Genomic DNA, 17,932 nt, shown 5'->3' with positions numbered 1-17,932 from the left:
GTGTTATTCAAGAGGCTATTCCCATCCCTGCTGATCAGCCCATCATGCAAATCAAAGACCTGGAGGAGGTTGCAATTCCCACCATGGAGATCAAGGTAACATTTTCATAATCCCTAACTTTTTGAAATGTAATTTTCAAAAAATGCTTACATTTGTTATGGATGCTAGGGATTTCTAATAAAGAGGCCCTATTCAGTCCATGTTTAAAAAGTTTAAAGTGAAAAAGTTACGCTACCTCACTAACCTTACATGATCAGTCAGTGGGTTTCGGTCGCTTGTAGCCTCCAAAGATGGCCGACTTATACTATATCACGTCACATTCCCTATACGTACATAAATAACAGCATGCACAAGTTTGGAATTGACCAGAATTTAATTAGCCGTGTAATATCTTAGAACAAGTGTGTTTTGAGATAACAACATGTCTGTTCTCAAACAGGTGGATCCGTCCGGTTGCTATGACAACCTGGTGACGGTCCGGTCCTTCCTGCCTCAGTATCGCCTCGTCGGAGGAGTCAACCTGCCGAAGATCATCGACTGTGTCGGCTCGGACGGGACGAGCCGGAGACAGCTGGTGAAGGTGAGAGAGACTCTGAAGTGTGTCAGGTCACAAGTTTGCCTTTCTGTTAAAGGTGACTTTAGGTAACACACACACACATGTGCAAAGACTTTTCTTTCTCTTGGTATGTGTGTGTGTGTGTGTGTGTGTGTGTGTGTGTGTGTGTGTGGTGTGTGTGTGTGTGTGTGTGTGTGTGTGTGTGTGTGTGTGTGTGTGTGTGTGTGTGTGTGGTGTGTGTGTGTGTGTGTGTGTGTGTGTGTGGTGTGTGTGTGTGTGTGTGTGTGTGTGTGTGTGTGTGTGTGTGTGTGTGTGTGTGTGTGTGTGTGTGTGTGTGTGTGTGTGTGTGTGTGTGTGTTGTGTGTGTGTGTGTGTGTGTGTGTGTGTGTGTGTGTGTGTGTGTGTGTTTCTCGGCTAAACAAATCGTCTCTCTTTGAAGCTAAAGCTGCTTTTGTGTGCGGTTTTGAAGTCCTGATAGCAGACCTGCTCTCTTTTAACTATTTCCGTTTCACTTCAGCAATGATTAAACTTGTTTTTGTGCCAGGACACATTTTGTTAGATTACTTTGACACCTTTGTAATGAGGACATTCTTCAGGACACATCGTGTGTGTGTGTGTGTGTGTGTGTGTGTGGTGTGTGTGTGTGTGTGTGTGTGTGTGTGTGGTGTGTTGTGTGTGTGTGTGTGTGTGTGTGTGTGTGGTGTGTGTGTGTGGTGTGTGTGTGTGTGTGTGTGTGTGTGTGTGTGTGTGTGTGTGTGTGTGTGTGTGTGTGTGTGAGAATGTTTGTGGAAACACTTCTCAGCTACTTAAAGGCTAATCATTAAAGACACTTAGAGGGTCATGATGAAATAGCAGTTTTCTGGTGTTTGACTTTTAAACCAATAATCTATCGATATTTACATGGATAACAAGTTATAATGGAAGAAAATGGAAGAATAAGACTTTTTTGTTTTGCTTAAATGAAGATAAAATAGAAAGTATTCGACGGGAGAAGACTATTTTTGTATTTACTATGAGGAAAGATTATAAACAACAAATGGAAAAATAAAAATAAATGGTATTGGAACTATTTAAGGTTTTTTAGGTTTATTTGACAGAAAAGAAACATGTTTCTATAAAAATGAAAATGCTTATACAAACCTGTTATATATTTTTAGAACACTGGATAAAATTAAGGCTCTAAATGTGCTTTTGTGGGTCACTATATTTTCTCGGCTGACCTTTGCCCTCTGGTGCAGGGTCAGGACGACCTGCGGCAGGACGCCGTGATGCAGCAGGTGTTCAGCATGTGCTCCATGCTGCTGCAGCGAAACACGGACACTCGCAAGAGGAAGCTCAACATCCGACGATACAAGGTCACACACATCATTTAACCGTTTCTTTGGGGGAGATCAAACACGTGTGGGGATAAAGAAATGCATGACAAACTGCTGGGAGAAATCCGAGGCTTTTTTACTTTATTATTACCGGAATTCTGAATTATTATCATGAAGTCCAACAGTCTTCCTGCACTGCTGCTATCACACTGCAGCACTATCTGTTCCTACAGCGGAGACCCCGTCCACTGGAGCATGACTCAGCTAAATGTCTTTCCTCATTTTTCACCTAAAGAACCAGTGCATGCTGGGAGTTATGGTGGAGGTAGTGATGGTTCTTACTGATGGTCTCCAGTCAGTGGAACATGTCTCTTGTGCCGATTCCTTCGTTTTCTTGTCTGTATTCATCTGCATCAACTTATATTGTCTCCTCTCTCCCAGGTGGTGCCGTTCTCGCAGCGCAGCGGGGTTTTGGAGTGGTGTTCTGGCACCGTGCCGATCGGGCAGTTTCTGATCGATGCCAGTAAAGGAGCCCACAAGCGCTTCAGACCGCAGGACGCCACCAACCTGGCCTGCCGCAGGAAGATGAATGTACTGCTGCAGCATATACTGTCTATTCAGCACAGTCATTCACAATTAACGGAGATTCGCAACATCCCCACACTCGACGCCTTCAAAAGGGCCCTCAAGTCCCATCTGTTTGCCAAGGCTTTCGGCCCCTAATCGATCTGCTGTTTTGTCTGTCTGACTTTTGTTTTGTTATGTTTGTTTTTGCCCTATTACTTGTAAAGCGACCTTGGGTCCCTTGAAAGGCGCAATATAAATCAAAGCTATTATTATTATTAGAATTACTGAGGGACTTGTTGGTTTCACTCTTCTTCAGGCTTTGCATTTGAATTGATTTGCTCATACATTCTTATGAAAGTAACTACCAACCTAAAAAAAAAACAAAGATTTTAAACCCTATTATATCTTAGTTTGGGATGAGATTCGACAGTGGTGGAATTTAAAAAGCAGGACTTTTATTTGCAATATATTTTTAAGCTTCAGTATAACATATGATGTTTGAGACAGGATGGGACACAGTCACGATGATGTTAATATTTGTCGCGGCGGTCTCTACAGGAGGCTCAGAAGCTGGCGTTTGACGAGAAGCTGCAGGCGTTCAGCGAGGTGTGCCGCAGCTTCAGGCCGGTCTTCAGGTATTTCTGCATGGAGCGATTCCTGGACCCCGCGGTGTGGACGGAGAAACGTCTGGCGTACACTCGCAGCGTGGCCACCTCTTCCATAGGTAGACATTATCACAAACATTACATATTATCGCAGCTATTTTTCATTTAAATGTAACAAATTACAGGGATCACAATAGGTCGCAAAAATAATGGGATATAAATCCTAGATTTCAAATATTCGCTTTTTTTGCGATACAAAAAAAGTTAAGCCGAGTAGCTGAATATTCTTTAACTCTATTGTTAAAGTAAAACAATGAATTTTTTCCAACTTTATGTTTTGTCCTCAGTCGGCTACATCGTGGGCCTGGGGGACCGACACATCCAGAACATCCTGGTCGATGAGCAGACGGCTGAACTGGTGCACATCGATTTAGGTAAGGTCTGGCTGTGTTAAAGGGGTCCTGTTGTGTGTGTGTGTGTGTGTGTGTGTGTGTGTGTGTGTGTCGCCTGAAAGGCCTCCATTGGACTCCTTTGTTTACTTCCTGAACATAGTGACATTACTTTGTAAGACCCGTGCTTCTATTGGCTAGAACTCCAACACAGTGTACGTGATAGGCTAAGGGGCGGGACATCTCTAAGCGGTTGACAAATCACAAAAGAGCCAGCCAGCTAACCAATCAGAGCAGACTGCACTCTGGTATCAGACAGAGGGTGAAAAGAGGTGCTGCAGCACAGGCAGTATGAGAAAAATAAAGAGCTTTTTGAACATTAAAGCATGGAGACATGTCCCAGAGACACTACATACTGATATGAACCTAAAAATGAGCAGAATATGTCCTCTTTACGACATTGTGAACACACGGTGTAACTGCATTTCAACACATCCCTCTCTCTGTTTCCTTTTGTTTTGTTTTTGGTGTTCAGGTGTGGCCTTCGAGCAGGGTAAGATCCTCCCCACCCCCGAGACCGTCCCCTTCAGACTGTCCAGAGACATCGTGGACGGGATGGGCATCACCGGAGTGGAGGGGGTCTTCAGGAGGTGAGGGGGACGACAGCTTGTAGATATTTAAAAACCAAGACCACTGGGAAATCATTCCTTTTTCATACATGTGTCTTTCCATTATAGTCGTCCTTCGAAGCTGCACATTGTGGCCCATTAGTCACAGAGTTAACCACAAACATGATTACACATTTTCTACAAAGTACACACTTGACATTACTTGTATTTTTCTCAGATGTTGTGAGAAGACTATGGAGGTGATGAGGAACTCTCAAGAAGCTCTGGTGACTATTGTAGAGGTGAGATCACACACACACACACACACACACACACACACACACACACACACACACACACACACACACACACACACACACACACACACACACACACACACACACACACACACACACACACACCGCATGTATACATCACTTCAGGGGACATTACATTGACTTACATGCATTTCCTGGAGACTTATCCTAACCTTAACCATAACCAACACATGCCTAACCCTAACCCTAACCAAGTCTTCACCCTAAAATGTATGGGAACACACACTTTGTTGTAAAAGGCTGCAGGAGCTTGTTTACCACAGTTTTCTTTGGCATAACCTAATCAACCCGTCACCATAGAAACCCTTTCAGCAAACAATCAAGATGACAGGATCCCCTCTTCCTGACCTCTGGCACCTCTCTGATGTTTAGCGTTGCCTCTGTGTCTATGTGCTGTTCAGGTGCTGCTGTACGACCCTCTGTTCGACTGGACCATGAACCCTCTGAAGGCGTTCTACCTGCAGCACGACGAGCAGCAGGAGCTCAACGCCACGCTCAGCTCCACCATGGGGGGGGAGGACATGGACAACTCCCGGAAGTCCCGGTGAATAGAACAATATAGGAATAATACGAATACGATGGGTGGGAAGGGGGAGGGACGGGGTGGCATGGGAAAGAGTTTCCCTATACAAATGTCTTTGTCTTTTATTTTTATTTTTGTATTGTCTATATAATTTGTATCTGTATAAGTCCCTTTTGTGAGGGAAAAAAAGAAAAAGTTGGTCACAAAAAAAGAAATAATAAGTACTAAAAGACCAAAGCTAATCCAATGAAAAAAAAAAGTGTTTTTAGCTGTGATATAAAAATGTCTGATTTCAGAGTTAAAAAACTGATGAGAGCAGATTTTGTGATGTTTTATTTGGTTTCTCTCTCTCTCTCTCCTGCAGCGACAGTCAGAGCTACAACAAGGTGGCGGAGCGGGTGCTGCTGAGGCTGCAGGAGAAGCTGAAGGGGGTGGAGGGGGGCACGGTGCTCAGTGTGGGGGGGCAGGTCAACCTGCTCATCCAACAGGCCATGGACCCCAAAAACCTCAGCAGACTCTTCTCCGGCTGGCAGGCCTGGGTGTAGCCGGAGAGGAACGATGGGGGAACGGGCATTTTGTGTTTCTGCTCTGATGATGAGTTTCTTTCTCTGCCAAAGAAACTCCCTTTTTAAGAAGTCAAACTATTTAGAAATGTCTAGATTGCAGCTGATGTTACTTTGCATATTTTCTTTTTGTTAAAGGCATCATATCAGCACTGGGCAGAACCCCCCCCGAACCTACGGAGGGGATTAGAGCCACGTGTGAATTTCTTTTTGAGATCTGACCAAATGTTTTTTTTTTTTTTTTTGTGAAAGTCAGGAGAAATAGATTGGCATTCTTTTTTTTCTTTCATTCTAATATTAAAAACTGAATTCTGACTTTTTTCTGAATTCTGACATTTTGACCTTGAACTGTGAAAAAATCTGAGAAATCTAAATCTGACTTTTTTTTCAGATTTATGGAACTTTCATTAAAAAAAACTCAAATTGTATTTTTCTCACAATTCTGAATATTTTCTCAGAACTGAAAAAAAAAATGCACCTTTGGTCTCAACTCAAAAACAAATTCAAATTCACAATCCCCTTTTATACACAATATTTTTGGTGATGAGCAACACATTTTTATAGAATAATACATTTCTGTTTACCTTTGCACTTTAACAGAACATAAAAATAATCAATAATCTGACCAAATCTAGAGGGAATTCACAAAGACCTAAGAATTGTATGATTAAGGTGAATTAATCTTTACCCCATTGGGTGTGATTGTTTTCATACTGTTGACTGTAGTATGACGTTTTGCCAGTGCCTAACACATCACTTGACTAAATGCCTTTCCAGCTGGGATTTAGTTCAGCTCCTTTTTACTATTCATTTAGTGAAATTATTATATGCTGTATGGAGTATCTCTAGGGCAACCATAAATATATATACATGTGTAAGTGAAATCTCAAATGTTTAAAAGCAACTTTATTATACTTTTTATTACGTCCATTTTGTGCAAAAAAAGCTTTAACATGATGTCTGTGTAATTAAATAAATGATTAAACAGAATTAAATATATTTTCTTGATTTAAATTGGATCTGAAAAGTGAATTGAACCGACTGTTTATTCACAGATCGTACCTCTGCACTTCTCTGGTAGTGTGTTCCTCTGCAGTGCAGTACCTTTCCACTGCGTACTGATCAGATAACACCTGTTGAGCTGCTCATTGTGACCGGTGTGTGCTCAGGAGGGACACTTCAAAGCCATGAAGTGTGAGGAGTGGCCTCTCTGAACATCACACACTCTCCTGGTGTTAATCGCCGTGGGGTAAAAACTCAAAGCAGATTAGGAGGAAAGCAAGAGGAGAGGCTCGAGATCTGAAATACATCGTTCTCCTAGCTTCAATTAGATTTCCCAGATTATCTACATCCAATTTCCCCAGGAAGACTTTTGTCCTGCTGCACGGCATTCACTGCCTTTTATAAATCATTAGAAGATTTTGTTACAAAAAATTAAGATGGCGACCAGTCCGGTAAGTTTTCATTTAATTCATATAAGTTTAAAGAGCTTTTCAAGAATATAAATGCACATAAGAAAGTCTTATTCATACTATAATAACTTATAATATGTCCACGATAATGTAGAACATACCGATACATGTACCTTCAGGGCTTTTTATTTAGCTCAAAATAATCTATTTAAAGATGAAAAGTTAACATTTTTAAAGGGGCCCTATTCTGTTCATTCTCAGGTTCACATTGGAGTCTCGATGTGACATGAGTACATGCTTTAATGTTCAACAAGCTCTTTATTTTCCTCACACTGCCTGTGATCTTTCTCTCATCACATGTGTGTTTCGGTCAGTACCTGGACTCTGGTTCTTGTGTTATTGGTGAAGATGTGGAGAGGAACCTCCCTCCAGTCGATGGATCAGATGTTCAGCCGCAGTACGTTCATCATCTGGCCCCCAAGCCTCCGCCTGAGATCAGCTCCAAACACAAAGGTAGGGCTGACTCCTGTTCTGTGATGTGGTTTTCATATTACTTTTATAATATCAACGGAATAAAGAAATAGTAAAACAATTCAAAATACTATTTATGTTAGAAAGTGATGCACTCAAAACTTCCTTTTTTGATTTTGATAATGAGGACTGCCATCTTCTTACAAAGGACTTACTTACTATCAACTGCATACAACAGTACTTTCATAGAGATACTCTCATATAATGGTTTAATATACAGAACAATACACATGTGTATATATTAATACCAATGTGTATCACCCTGGTTGACAAAAGTGCTTTTATTAAATGCTCTTAATATTATTTGATAAAAAGATTAAATAAAAAATACACGTGTTTTGCTAAATATGACACTTTTTTATAAAGATGCATTCACATAGTTGTTTATATAAAGGGAACATACAGATTTAGTTTTTTTTATAATTCAGTAAAATCAACTTGGTTTAAAATGCGTGTGTAAAACACATGTAAGAAGTGTGTGTGTGTGTGTACTGTGTGTGTGTGTTTGTGTGTGTGTTTGCGGAAACACTTCTCAGCTACTTAAAGGCTAATCATTAAAGACACTTTAGAAGGTCATGATGAAATAGCAGTTTTCTGGTGTTTGACTTTTAAACCAATAATCTATCAATATTTACATGGATAACAAGTTATAATGTAAAAAAATGGACAGACAATGGAAGAATAAGACTTTTTTGTTTCTGTTAAATGAAGATAAAATAGAAAGTATTTGACGGGAGAAAAATATTTTTGTATTTACTATGAGGAAAGATTATAAACAACAAATGGAAAAAGACGTGTGTGTGTGTGTGTGTGTGTGTGTGTTCTCCTGTCAGGTGTGAAACAGAGGTGTGTGAAGTTCACTGTGGCCGCTGTAGTCTGCTTGCTGCTGCTCACACTGATCACTGGGATCCTCCTGGCGTATTACTGTGAGTGATACCGTGTACACACACTGTTATAACAAGTCTATTGCACTTTTTAAATCTCTGCTAAAAACTCACCTCTTTGGCTTTTAATACAAGTTGACCATGACATTTTGACATTTCTATATGTTTCTAGTTATTGTGTTTTTAATTATTGTTTCATTATCTTACTCCTATTGTGTTATTATATATTGTATTTGTTCCCTGTACAGCACTTTGGTCAACTGAGGTTGTTTTAAAGGTCCCCTATTTTACTGTTTTTCATCAATATATTATAGCTCTCAGATAAATACAAAACATGTCGCTGAAGTGTTTGGCTCCAAACACCAAACACATCATTGCAGCATTACCCATAATCCCCTCTGTTTCCAAAGTGCTGATTCTCTGTCTGTTACTTTAGATGAAAATAAGGAGCCCCTCCCCACGCCCCTCTGAGAGACATTTGGTTACAAAGAACACAATGGTGCTCTAGGAGGAGATTCAGGTGATAGGGTGGGGGGGGGGGGGGATTGGCTAATGGCTACACAAGACAACAAATCGTTATGACATCATAAAGTGGCCAAATTCTGATCAGCTCATTTTCAGACAGGTTTTTATAAAAATGGATCAGGGCAAAAAGAGAGAGAATCTTTTTTCCTGAAACTTTCAGAGTCTCTTTCCACAGAGGGGACACATGTTGATGTAGAAGAGACATGAAGAAGAGGGGACACATGTTGATGTAGAAGAGACAGGAAGAAGAGGGGACACATGTTGATGTAGAAGAGACATGAGAAAGTGGATTTTCCATAATAGGTGACCTTTAAGTGAGCTATATAAATGAATAAAGATTGGGATTGAGATCATGTGCTGCTACGTCCTCTCTGTGAATGAACCTCGCCCTGTGGCCCTCAGTCTCGTCGCCCTGCGCCCACGGCAGGCGCTGTGGAGACGGCAGCTGTGTGTGGGAGTCTCAGTGGTGTGACGGAGAGAAGGACTGTCCGGCAGGCCAGGACGAAGCAAGCTGTGGTAAACAAACTCCTTTAAACAAAAGAACAAACAAAGCATTGTTCTGAGCTTCCTGTTGAAATACAGTTTCTTTATAGGGCTTTTATTTTGAAAGAGTTCGGGAATAAGATGGGGAGAGAGACAGGAAAAGGCCCTTATATCAAAACATTATAAGTGTTAGGGAAATAATTATCCTAGACTCCTAGATGTGACATACAGGACCAACCTTTACGTCTATTTATGTCCTTTAAGGACACAGGCTGCTTCAGCCAATAATGTTATTGTTCCCATTCTGTGACTGGTCAATACTAGGTCACAGATGGTCTTTGTTGTGGGTGCACTGGGACACTTCCTTCTTTGTTGTTTGTGGACTCCAGGGTATGACATATTCGAGGCCATAAGTGGCGGACGCAGGTAACTCAGTGTGCCCAAACTGTCTAAAGCTATCTTATCAAAACATGTTGATTACTCTCTTTTGAAACCAGTTAAATGGGCTAGCAAGAGAGAGGCGCTCCAGAATTGACATGGCAACTCTCCCGTGCAGTCAGACCGTGACTGCTGTGACTTGTGATGTGAATGCTCCGGCCGAAACTCCAAATAAATCATCAGTGGTTTGACATCAAAGCTCCTGCTCCACCGTGTCTCTTTCCTGAGTCGGTGACTCCCCTGCATTGCTACACAGAAGTTTCCTCAACAATAAGTATCTTAACAATATATTTCCTATCAAACTGTAACTCAAAATACTTCTGTAAATATCTATTAAAGTAGTTGTTAATGCTTTTGTTTTGAAGGCAGCTCTGGCAACAGGGGATTTTATATTTATTGGAAACCACCAACAAGCTCCTGCAGCCTTTCACAACAATAGGTGGAAGAAGTACTCAAATATCATACCTGGGTTTAGTCCCTCACTCTGCCTGTGTGTGTGTGTGTGTGTGTGTGTGTGTGTGTGTGTGTGTGTGTGTGTGTGTGTGTGTGTGTGTGGTGTGTGTGTGTGTGTGTGTGTGTGTGTGTGTGTGTGTGTGTGTGTGTGTGTGTGTGTGTGTGTGTGTGTGTGTGTGTGTGTGTGTGTGTGTGTGTGTGTGTGTGTGTGTGTTTTCAGTGCGGCTGCATGGCTCCAGCTTCCTGCTGCAGGTCTACTGGACTCAGGGTAGAACCTGGAGGAGTGTTTGTTCTCAGGACTGGAGCGAGCAGCAGGGCAGAGCCAGCTGCCAGCAGGTCGGATACAGCAGGTATGTTTGTTTTCAAAAACTTATTTTCAGGTTCAGTAACTCTGAACATATTCAAACTTTTGCCTTTTGGTTTGAATACCGTATGTTGCTCGGCCAGGTTTTAATATAGAAGCTTAAACAGTTTTTATTGACATGTAAAGGACTATTGTGTTTAATATTTTCTGTTCTGTGCTTTAGGGACACATATTTTAAATCAGGCCAACAGCCGACTGACGCTGATGATGGATTCCTGATATTAAAGTCTGACTTCAACCCTACAGCACCCATAATGCATCAGCTCGTGCTCAGGTTAGTGAACTGGTGGAGATAAACTTGTAAAGTTGTACATTTTGAATCAAAATGGACGTAATAACACATAAAATGTCTTATTTTTTCTGCCAACTGTAGCAAAACCTGTCCCAACAACAGCGTGGTGACGTTGCATTGCACTGGTATGTTATTACTGTTTCTAATATACCGGTGCATAAGTCATACAGTACATGTAAAGTATGACATATACAAATATAGATTGCTGAAACTAAAGCCTTTGAAGTTTTATTATAAACAACTGTGTTATACTGATAGAATAAAGGTTCTGTGTGACCCCTGCAGCAGTGAAAGTATCCTCTCTAACAGCTCTTTCCTCCTCAGACTGTGGGAGGGGGATAAACTCCAGCAGGGCCTCGGGGGGGCAGCAGGCCCCTCTCTGGCAGGTCAGCCTGAGGGTGGGGGTGTCCCACCGCTGTGGAGGAGCCATCATCTCCCCCTCCTGGATCCTCACTGCAGCACACTGCGTCACATGGTGAGGCCTTTTTATTCTTAAAGGGGCCCTATAGGCCTATTTTCAGGTCTGCTCTGATTGGCTAACTGGCCAGCATGTCACATGTCAACAACAAACATAAATGCAATTAGGTAAACAAGAAAAAAACGACCTAAATGTCTTCTTAGTGCAGTATTGATGTTGTTTTTTGAATTCTGAAGCACTGTTACCTTGTGTGTATAAAAAGTGCTTTATAGATAAAGTTTGATTTGAATCTCTGCTGTCCCTCCCCTAAAGGACCTCGGGTGCTGCAGAGTGGTTGGTGTATGCTGGAGTCGTGCATCTTTCAGACACTCTGTTCAACCCGGCTTACTCTGTGAGCCGCATCATAACCCACGAAGGCTTCAACAGCATCACCCGCGGCAACGACATCGCTCTGATGAGGCTCTCCAAACCCCTGCACATCACAGGTGCTTATAGGGAACTAACACTAGATGAACACACACAGGGGGGTACATGCAGTGCTGATCATTTACAGAAAGTTAATTGAATCACATTAAAATGTTTACTTTAATGAACTTGGAGATAAACTCCCTCGAGAGAGAACACAGGGATGTTCGCCTTTGCAGACCAATTACATGCACAAAAACCTATATGACACACTACAGGAAGACCACCAAAAGCATAACAGGGCCTCTTTAACTTGTATCGGAGTGTCTATAATTTTATTTTGTGGAAACCAGGCGATAATGTATGCTGTGTTCAGGTTAATGCATGCTGTGTTCAGAGATATCCTTTTCTCTCCTGTAGCCTCCAGTGATATCGGAGCTGTGTGCCTTCTAAACGTTGGTGTTTACGCCTCTGCTCCTGAGAAAGGCAGGATAACAGAATTTAGTCGCTTCGTAAACACAGGTGAGACATTTTGTACTTTTACAATTTATAATTGCTACATTTACTTTTACTTGCTGCTTCCATTGTTGTGAGCTACCACTGGATGGCGCTAAAGTCTTTACTATTCCTCATTCTGCACTCACTGTCCTGTTGAAATGTGCATGGAAGAAGTTCCTAAATACATATTGTTATAGTAGCAGTACAGAAATACTCAGTTACACTCTGAATTTCCTGGTTGTTGAAATGTACTTTATAAATAAACGTACTTTGCCTTACAAGTAAATGTAATATGTTCAAATGTTGTAAGTAAATGTACTTGTTTCTTACTTTTGAGAGGACACATTAAGCTTATTTTCAGGTTCATATTTGTATTTTTTGCCTCTACTGCCACATGTCTCCATGCTTTAATGTTCCAAAAAGTCTTTACTATTGTTCTCCCAGTCTGCTCTGATTGGTTAGATCAGGGGGGTCAAACTCAAATACACAGTGGGCCAACATTATAAAATGGGTACTAGTCGAGGGCCGGACTGGTTCAATGTTTATTGCAAAACGTATTGAAATGAACTTATTGCACATATTAAACCTGGAACTAACAAAGCTTAAATGATTGCCCATAAAAACAACATTAAACATTAAATAATCAGCTGCATTCATTTCTTATGGCTCTATCTGCAGCTTTTCCAGAGTCATTTCTTATGATTACATTTTCCCACAGGCCAACAACAGCTTCAACAAAACTGTTTCCCACAAAGAAAAAACAAACATGCCCTGTTGTCGTGAGAGAGAAAGTGCAGAAGGAAACATCCCTTAAGACTCAGTGTGCTGCTCTGTGATGCTAGCTCAGATACTTGGCCTCTCATCTTGGGTGCAAGGTCATCAATGTTTGGGGTCAGGCTCTGAGCTGAGGAGACCCTCAGGATGGAGTGAAGGTGTGCGTGCAATATACCGGCGGGCCAGATCTAATAGTAATTAGAAATTATCCTGCGGGCCGAAGTTAAATCCACCACGGGCCGGATTTGGCCCCCGGGCCTTGAGTTTGACACATGTGGGTTAGCTGGCTCTGTTGTTATTGGTTGGAGATGTTCCTCATCCTATCACATGCAGTGCTCTGGAGCTCTAGCCAATAGAAGCGTGAGTGTTACTTAGTGATGTCAATATGTTCCGGACGTAAACAAAGGAATATAATGGAGGCGTTTCAGGCAGGGTGTGTGAGAGAGGGGGATTGTATCTCTGGGGGGATTGTATCCTCTGCAGACCATTTACATGCACAGAAACCTATATAACACACAACAGGGAAGTGAACAACCCCAGAAAGCAGAATATTTCCTCTCTAACGTCTCGTTTGCTCTGACAGCCGCGCCTCACCTGATGGAGGCTCAGGTTTCTCTTGTTGACGCTGCAAACTGTAACCGCTCCACCTCTCACAGCGGGAGGATAACCCCGGACATGTTCTGTGCCTCAGCAACGGATGCAGGAATCAACATGTGCCACGTAAGAAAAACACACTTTCCTTTCTCATAGAGGTGTGGGAAATTAAATATATATGTATATGTTATAGTTTATATATTCATTTATATATTAATTATGATATGATGATTATGATTTTGTGTGGAATACATTAATATTATTTTATTGATCTATTCTTAATTTAGTATTTTTCAGTAATCAGTATTCTAATGTATTCAGTATTTTTTATTGTATGTATTCTTTAGATGCTTAATGTATATACTGTATATATTCTCTACTGTTGATATTTATATATTTCCTGTTTTTGTTTATTTGATTGTATTTGTATTATATTTGTAACTCGTGTGTGTGATACCCGTTTACTTTCTGCTGCTGTGCCAAAACTATTTCCCAATTTGGGATGAATAAATGATATCACATGTTGTATCAATGAAGACATGATACATACACACACTAAGACATTTCACAAAATGCAGTTTATTTGATTTGTACAGGAAGTCCCAGACGGTTGCAGTGTGATTGCCGCGGGGTTAATATGTTGAAGCGTTAGCTGTAAATACATTCTTTAAATAAACCCGAGTGATCCTGTGGAAATGTACTCAGAGCGAAGAGAAACAAACGCTCTTTATAATCTCATATTTTCCGGCACAATTCAATTTTTCTTTCACAAATTGCACTTCCTGTTCTTCAAAGAGGCCGATGCATTCCCATGCTCTCGGGTATCAAGCTTCGAGGCTCCGTCAAACAAGACGTGCATTATGTTGTGGTCATGGTAACAGCTTTATAAAAGCAGTTACACACGCACTCAAAACAAACCGCTCATACACTCGAATCAACAATGAATGTAAAGTCAGAGTGCTGAGGTGGCAGCTGACCATGATATCATGTTTCATTTATACTCCTGAGAAAGCCTTGGAAGACCTTGAATGCTGAATAAAAAGCATTTATGGAAGAAGAACTGAGAACATGTTTTTAAAGAGGCTATTTTAAGCTAAAAGCTCACCTCTTTTCACCCTCTGTCTGAAACCAGAGCTCCGTCTGCTCTGATTGGTTAGCTGTCCGGCTCTATTGTGATTCTTCAACCGCTTAGAGATGTCCCGCCCCTTAGCCTATCACGTACAATGTGTTGGAGCGCTAGCAAATAGAAACACGAGTGTTACAGTGTGATGTCACTATGTTCAGCAAGTAAACAAAGGAGTCCAATGGAGGCGCTTTAGGCAGTGGGGTGGGGGGGGAGAGAAACTTCCACTGAAGGAAACAGGGATTTTAGGCTGCGGCCACACGAGGACGAAAACGGCTAAACGCATAGGATTAACGCAAATGCAATCGCAAACGGCTTCCGTCCACACGCAATAGTTATCCGGATAGTGTCTGCCCACACGAGACCGCTCCGTTTAGCTCCAACCGCTGGAGAAGCTGCAGTACATATGCAGGAGCCTCTACGTGGCGCTGTAACTTCCTCCACAAAAGCAGCGAAGAAGCATGGTTGTCATGGTTGCCCTTCTGTTTATTCTCCGCGGTGGGGGCCGAGGGAACCGGGCAGAGTTTTTCGCCAGTCAGCGTGTATTAAAGTTTAAATCTTCCGGACAAAATTATAAAAGTGCCGGTCAAAGATCTTCTTTGTTATTTATTGAGCTTTAAAACAAATGAATAACGACTCTATATAATATAATGATAAAATACACGGAGCCTCTCTTTTTCCTCCCTCTCTTCGGACAGCGTCAGTGTCTGTCTCATGCAGCATCTGATCCAGTAATGAGTGACCCGGCCGACAGTAAAAATAAACATATTTATAACTAGCTTAGGGAGTTTGAGAGGTAATTAAAATAGCTAAGGGTGATGATCTGACTTGAAGTGTGTGTTTTGCTGCAGCGGGAGGAGCTGCAGGTGAGCAGAGCTGCGTGTCTCCGTCCTGTCAGGTTAGACTTCACTCGCGAGAGAAAGATAAATAATCTGAATTCAGGGTGCAGTTTACTTTGACGTGGGGGTGAGCAGCAGAGGTGGGGAGAGGCGGGGCTATTGCCTCATCATTATTGCTGTAGATGTTGCACAAACAACTGTAGCATGGTCAATAGCGTCCGGAGCACGATAGCAACTCTGCGATCCGCCATTGTTGTTGTTGTTGGTGGCGAAACACTTCAGCAATGGCGCGGGGTAAGCGGAGGTGAGCAGAAGAGGTGGGGAGAGGCGGGGCTATTGCGCAATCACTATCAGTGATCTGAAAATGTTCGGATAGGGCGTACACACGGAGCTGTTTGACCCCCCAGAGAGTTGCGTATGCCTTTCTATCCACCTTGGGACCCGTTATCGTTTCCTCAGTCGTTTAATGCCGTATTCGGTCGTCCTCGTGTGGCCGAACGGTCTATATGACACTAAACAATAACGCAAACGACCGAATTCGTCCTCGTGTGGCCGCAGCCTTAGTCTTTGCACAATAAACTAACACACTACAGGAAGGGAAAACCTAAAAAAGCATAAAAGGGCCCCTGAAAGTATATTTTGATGATTTGTACTTTACTTGAGTATAATTTTAAATGCAGGACTTTTACTTGAGTGTTTTTACAGTGTAGGATTGCTGCTTTTACTTAAGTAGAATATCGTGTTCTAGCACTTATCTATAGTCTGTAGTTTATAAAAATATCCCTTGTGTTTCGTCTCAGACTGACAGCGGTGGCCCTCTGGTGTCCCTGAAGGATGGAGTATGGTGGCTCATAGGGGACAATATTTGGGGGGAACACTGCAAAGAGCCGAACAGACCAGGAGTTTATGGCAACGTCACGTATTTCCTGGACTGGATTTATCATCAGATGAAGGTAAGAAAACAACATATATTTCTAAATGCAGTTAACCTGTTAAGCCCTGAGCCTGTTTTTCAGGTCTCAGGCTCGAAAATGACATTCCCAGAACAAATGACTATATCTTCCCTTTTTAAAATGGGTAAATGCATAATCTTTTGGATGTAAAAAAGTCAGAATCAATATAGATTTTATGAATTTTAATGTAAATTCAGATTGAACATAGTAAGAAAATGTAAATGATAGTGTCCGTCCAAACATTTTTTTTTATTTATAGTGAAAACCACCCTTGAATGATGCTAAAAGCTTTAGGAATCCAAACTATAACATATAATAAGTACCCTGTATCAAGATTGATGCAAAACAAGTGACATTTGACCTTTTTAGAGAGATTTAGAAAAAGAACCCTAGCTAATATCTACATTTTGTATTCTCAATACAAGCAGAGTTTATATATGTGTTACTAATCTTTATTGGGACTGTAAAACAACTTTATCCCTACTGGAACTAATTTTTAAATATATTTGTTCCTCAACAGAAGCATCAAGATGGCTGATCACGGAACCAACGATGAACCATTTCAGATTAATTTGTGTGCAGAGAAACTTTTTTTTATCAATGTCTTAATATGTGTATCAGAAATATAACTTATTGCTGTTCTTTCATAATATGAATGCAGAATGTTTTTGCTCTACATGTAAGAAGCTCAAATTAACAATGTGTTCTTATTTCTTAAATGTATTTCTTTCTTCTATTTTGTCTTTAATTAACAGTTATTATGTTTGTTTGATTTTGTGAATTTTGAATATTTGTTTTTTGTGTAAATATGTTTTCCTTTACTTAAAGGTCCCATGTCGTGCTTTTCCGGTTATTACCCGTCCCCTTGTGTGTTATGTAGCTTGTTCTGCATGTAAACGGTCTGCAAAGTCACAAACCCTCAAAGTACACCCTGTAGCGAGTAAAACTCTAAGCTTTTAGTCTACCATCCCATCATTCAAGGGTGGTTTTCACTATAAGTAAAAAAATGTTTGGACGGACACTATCATTTACATTTTTTTTACTATGTTCAATCTGAATTTACATTAAAATTCAAAAAAATCTATATTGATTCTGACTTTTTTACATCCAAAAGATTATGCATTTACCCATTTTAAAAAGGGAAGATATAGTCATTTGTTCTGGGAATGTCATTTTCGAGCCCGAGACCTGAAAAACAGGCTCAGGGCTTAACAGGTTAACTGCATTTAGAAATATATGTTGTTTTCTTACCTTCATCTGATGATAAATCCAGTCCAGGAAATACGTGACGTTGCCACAAACTCCTGGTCTGTTCGGCTCTTTGCAGTGTTCCCCCCAAATATTGTCCCCTATGAGCCACCATACTCCGTCCTTCAGGGACACCAGAGGGCCACCGCTGTCAGTCTGAGACGAAACACAAGGGATCTTTTTTATAAACTACAGACTATAGATAAGTGCTAGAACACGATATTCTACTTAAG

The 17,932-nt window shown here is 41.2% G+C and overlaps 2 protein-coding genes across 2 annotated transcripts in view; both read left to right on the top strand.

Annotated features, from left to right (window-relative positions):
• atm (ATM serine/threonine kinase) overlaps window positions 1-6,460 on the top strand; it is a 36,299-nt gene extending 29,839 nt beyond the window's left edge. Inside the window, exons 54-63 of the mRNA XM_034097058.2 lie at window positions 13-95; window positions 440-580; window positions 1,795-1,911; window positions 2,314-2,463; window positions 2,998-3,163; window positions 3,392-3,478; window positions 3,969-4,083; window positions 4,280-4,343; window positions 4,781-4,923; window positions 5,267-6,460. Coding sequence (XP_033952949.1) covers window positions 13-95; window positions 440-580; window positions 1,795-1,911; window positions 2,314-2,463; window positions 2,998-3,163; window positions 3,392-3,478; window positions 3,969-4,083; window positions 4,280-4,343; window positions 4,781-4,923; window positions 5,267-5,447 — 1,247 coding nt within the window. The 3' untranslated portion in view covers window positions 5,448-6,460. The remainder of the gene's footprint in view (window positions 1-12; window positions 96-439; window positions 581-1,794; window positions 1,912-2,313; window positions 2,464-2,997; window positions 3,164-3,391; window positions 3,479-3,968; window positions 4,084-4,279; window positions 4,344-4,780; window positions 4,924-5,266) is intronic.
• A 260-nt stretch (window positions 6,461-6,720) lies between these two features.
• Window positions 6,721-17,473, top strand: LOC117457608 (transmembrane protease serine 2-like). The gene is made up of 12 exons (XM_034097760.2): window positions 6,721-7,390; window positions 8,242-8,334; window positions 9,220-9,333; window positions 10,412-10,541; window positions 10,719-10,829; window positions 10,929-10,972; window positions 11,172-11,322; window positions 11,578-11,750; window positions 12,091-12,192; window positions 13,526-13,662; window positions 16,299-16,451; window positions 16,972-17,473. Exons 1-12 carry the CDS (start codon window positions 7,180-7,182, stop codon window positions 16,987-16,989), a joined length of 1,437 nt encoding a protein of 478 aa, XP_033953651.1. The 5' UTR covers window positions 6,721-7,179; the 3' UTR covers window positions 16,990-17,473.
• The last annotated feature ends 459 nt before the right edge of the window (window positions 17,474-17,932 follow it).

This window comes from Pseudochaenichthys georgianus, chromosome 13, assembly GCF_902827115.2.
Source record: "Pseudochaenichthys georgianus chromosome 13, fPseGeo1.2, whole genome shotgun sequence".
Classification (NCBI taxonomy): domain Eukaryota; kingdom Metazoa; phylum Chordata; class Actinopteri; order Perciformes; family Channichthyidae; genus Pseudochaenichthys; species Pseudochaenichthys georgianus.
This window is presented reverse-complemented; position numbering and strand designations above follow the sequence as displayed.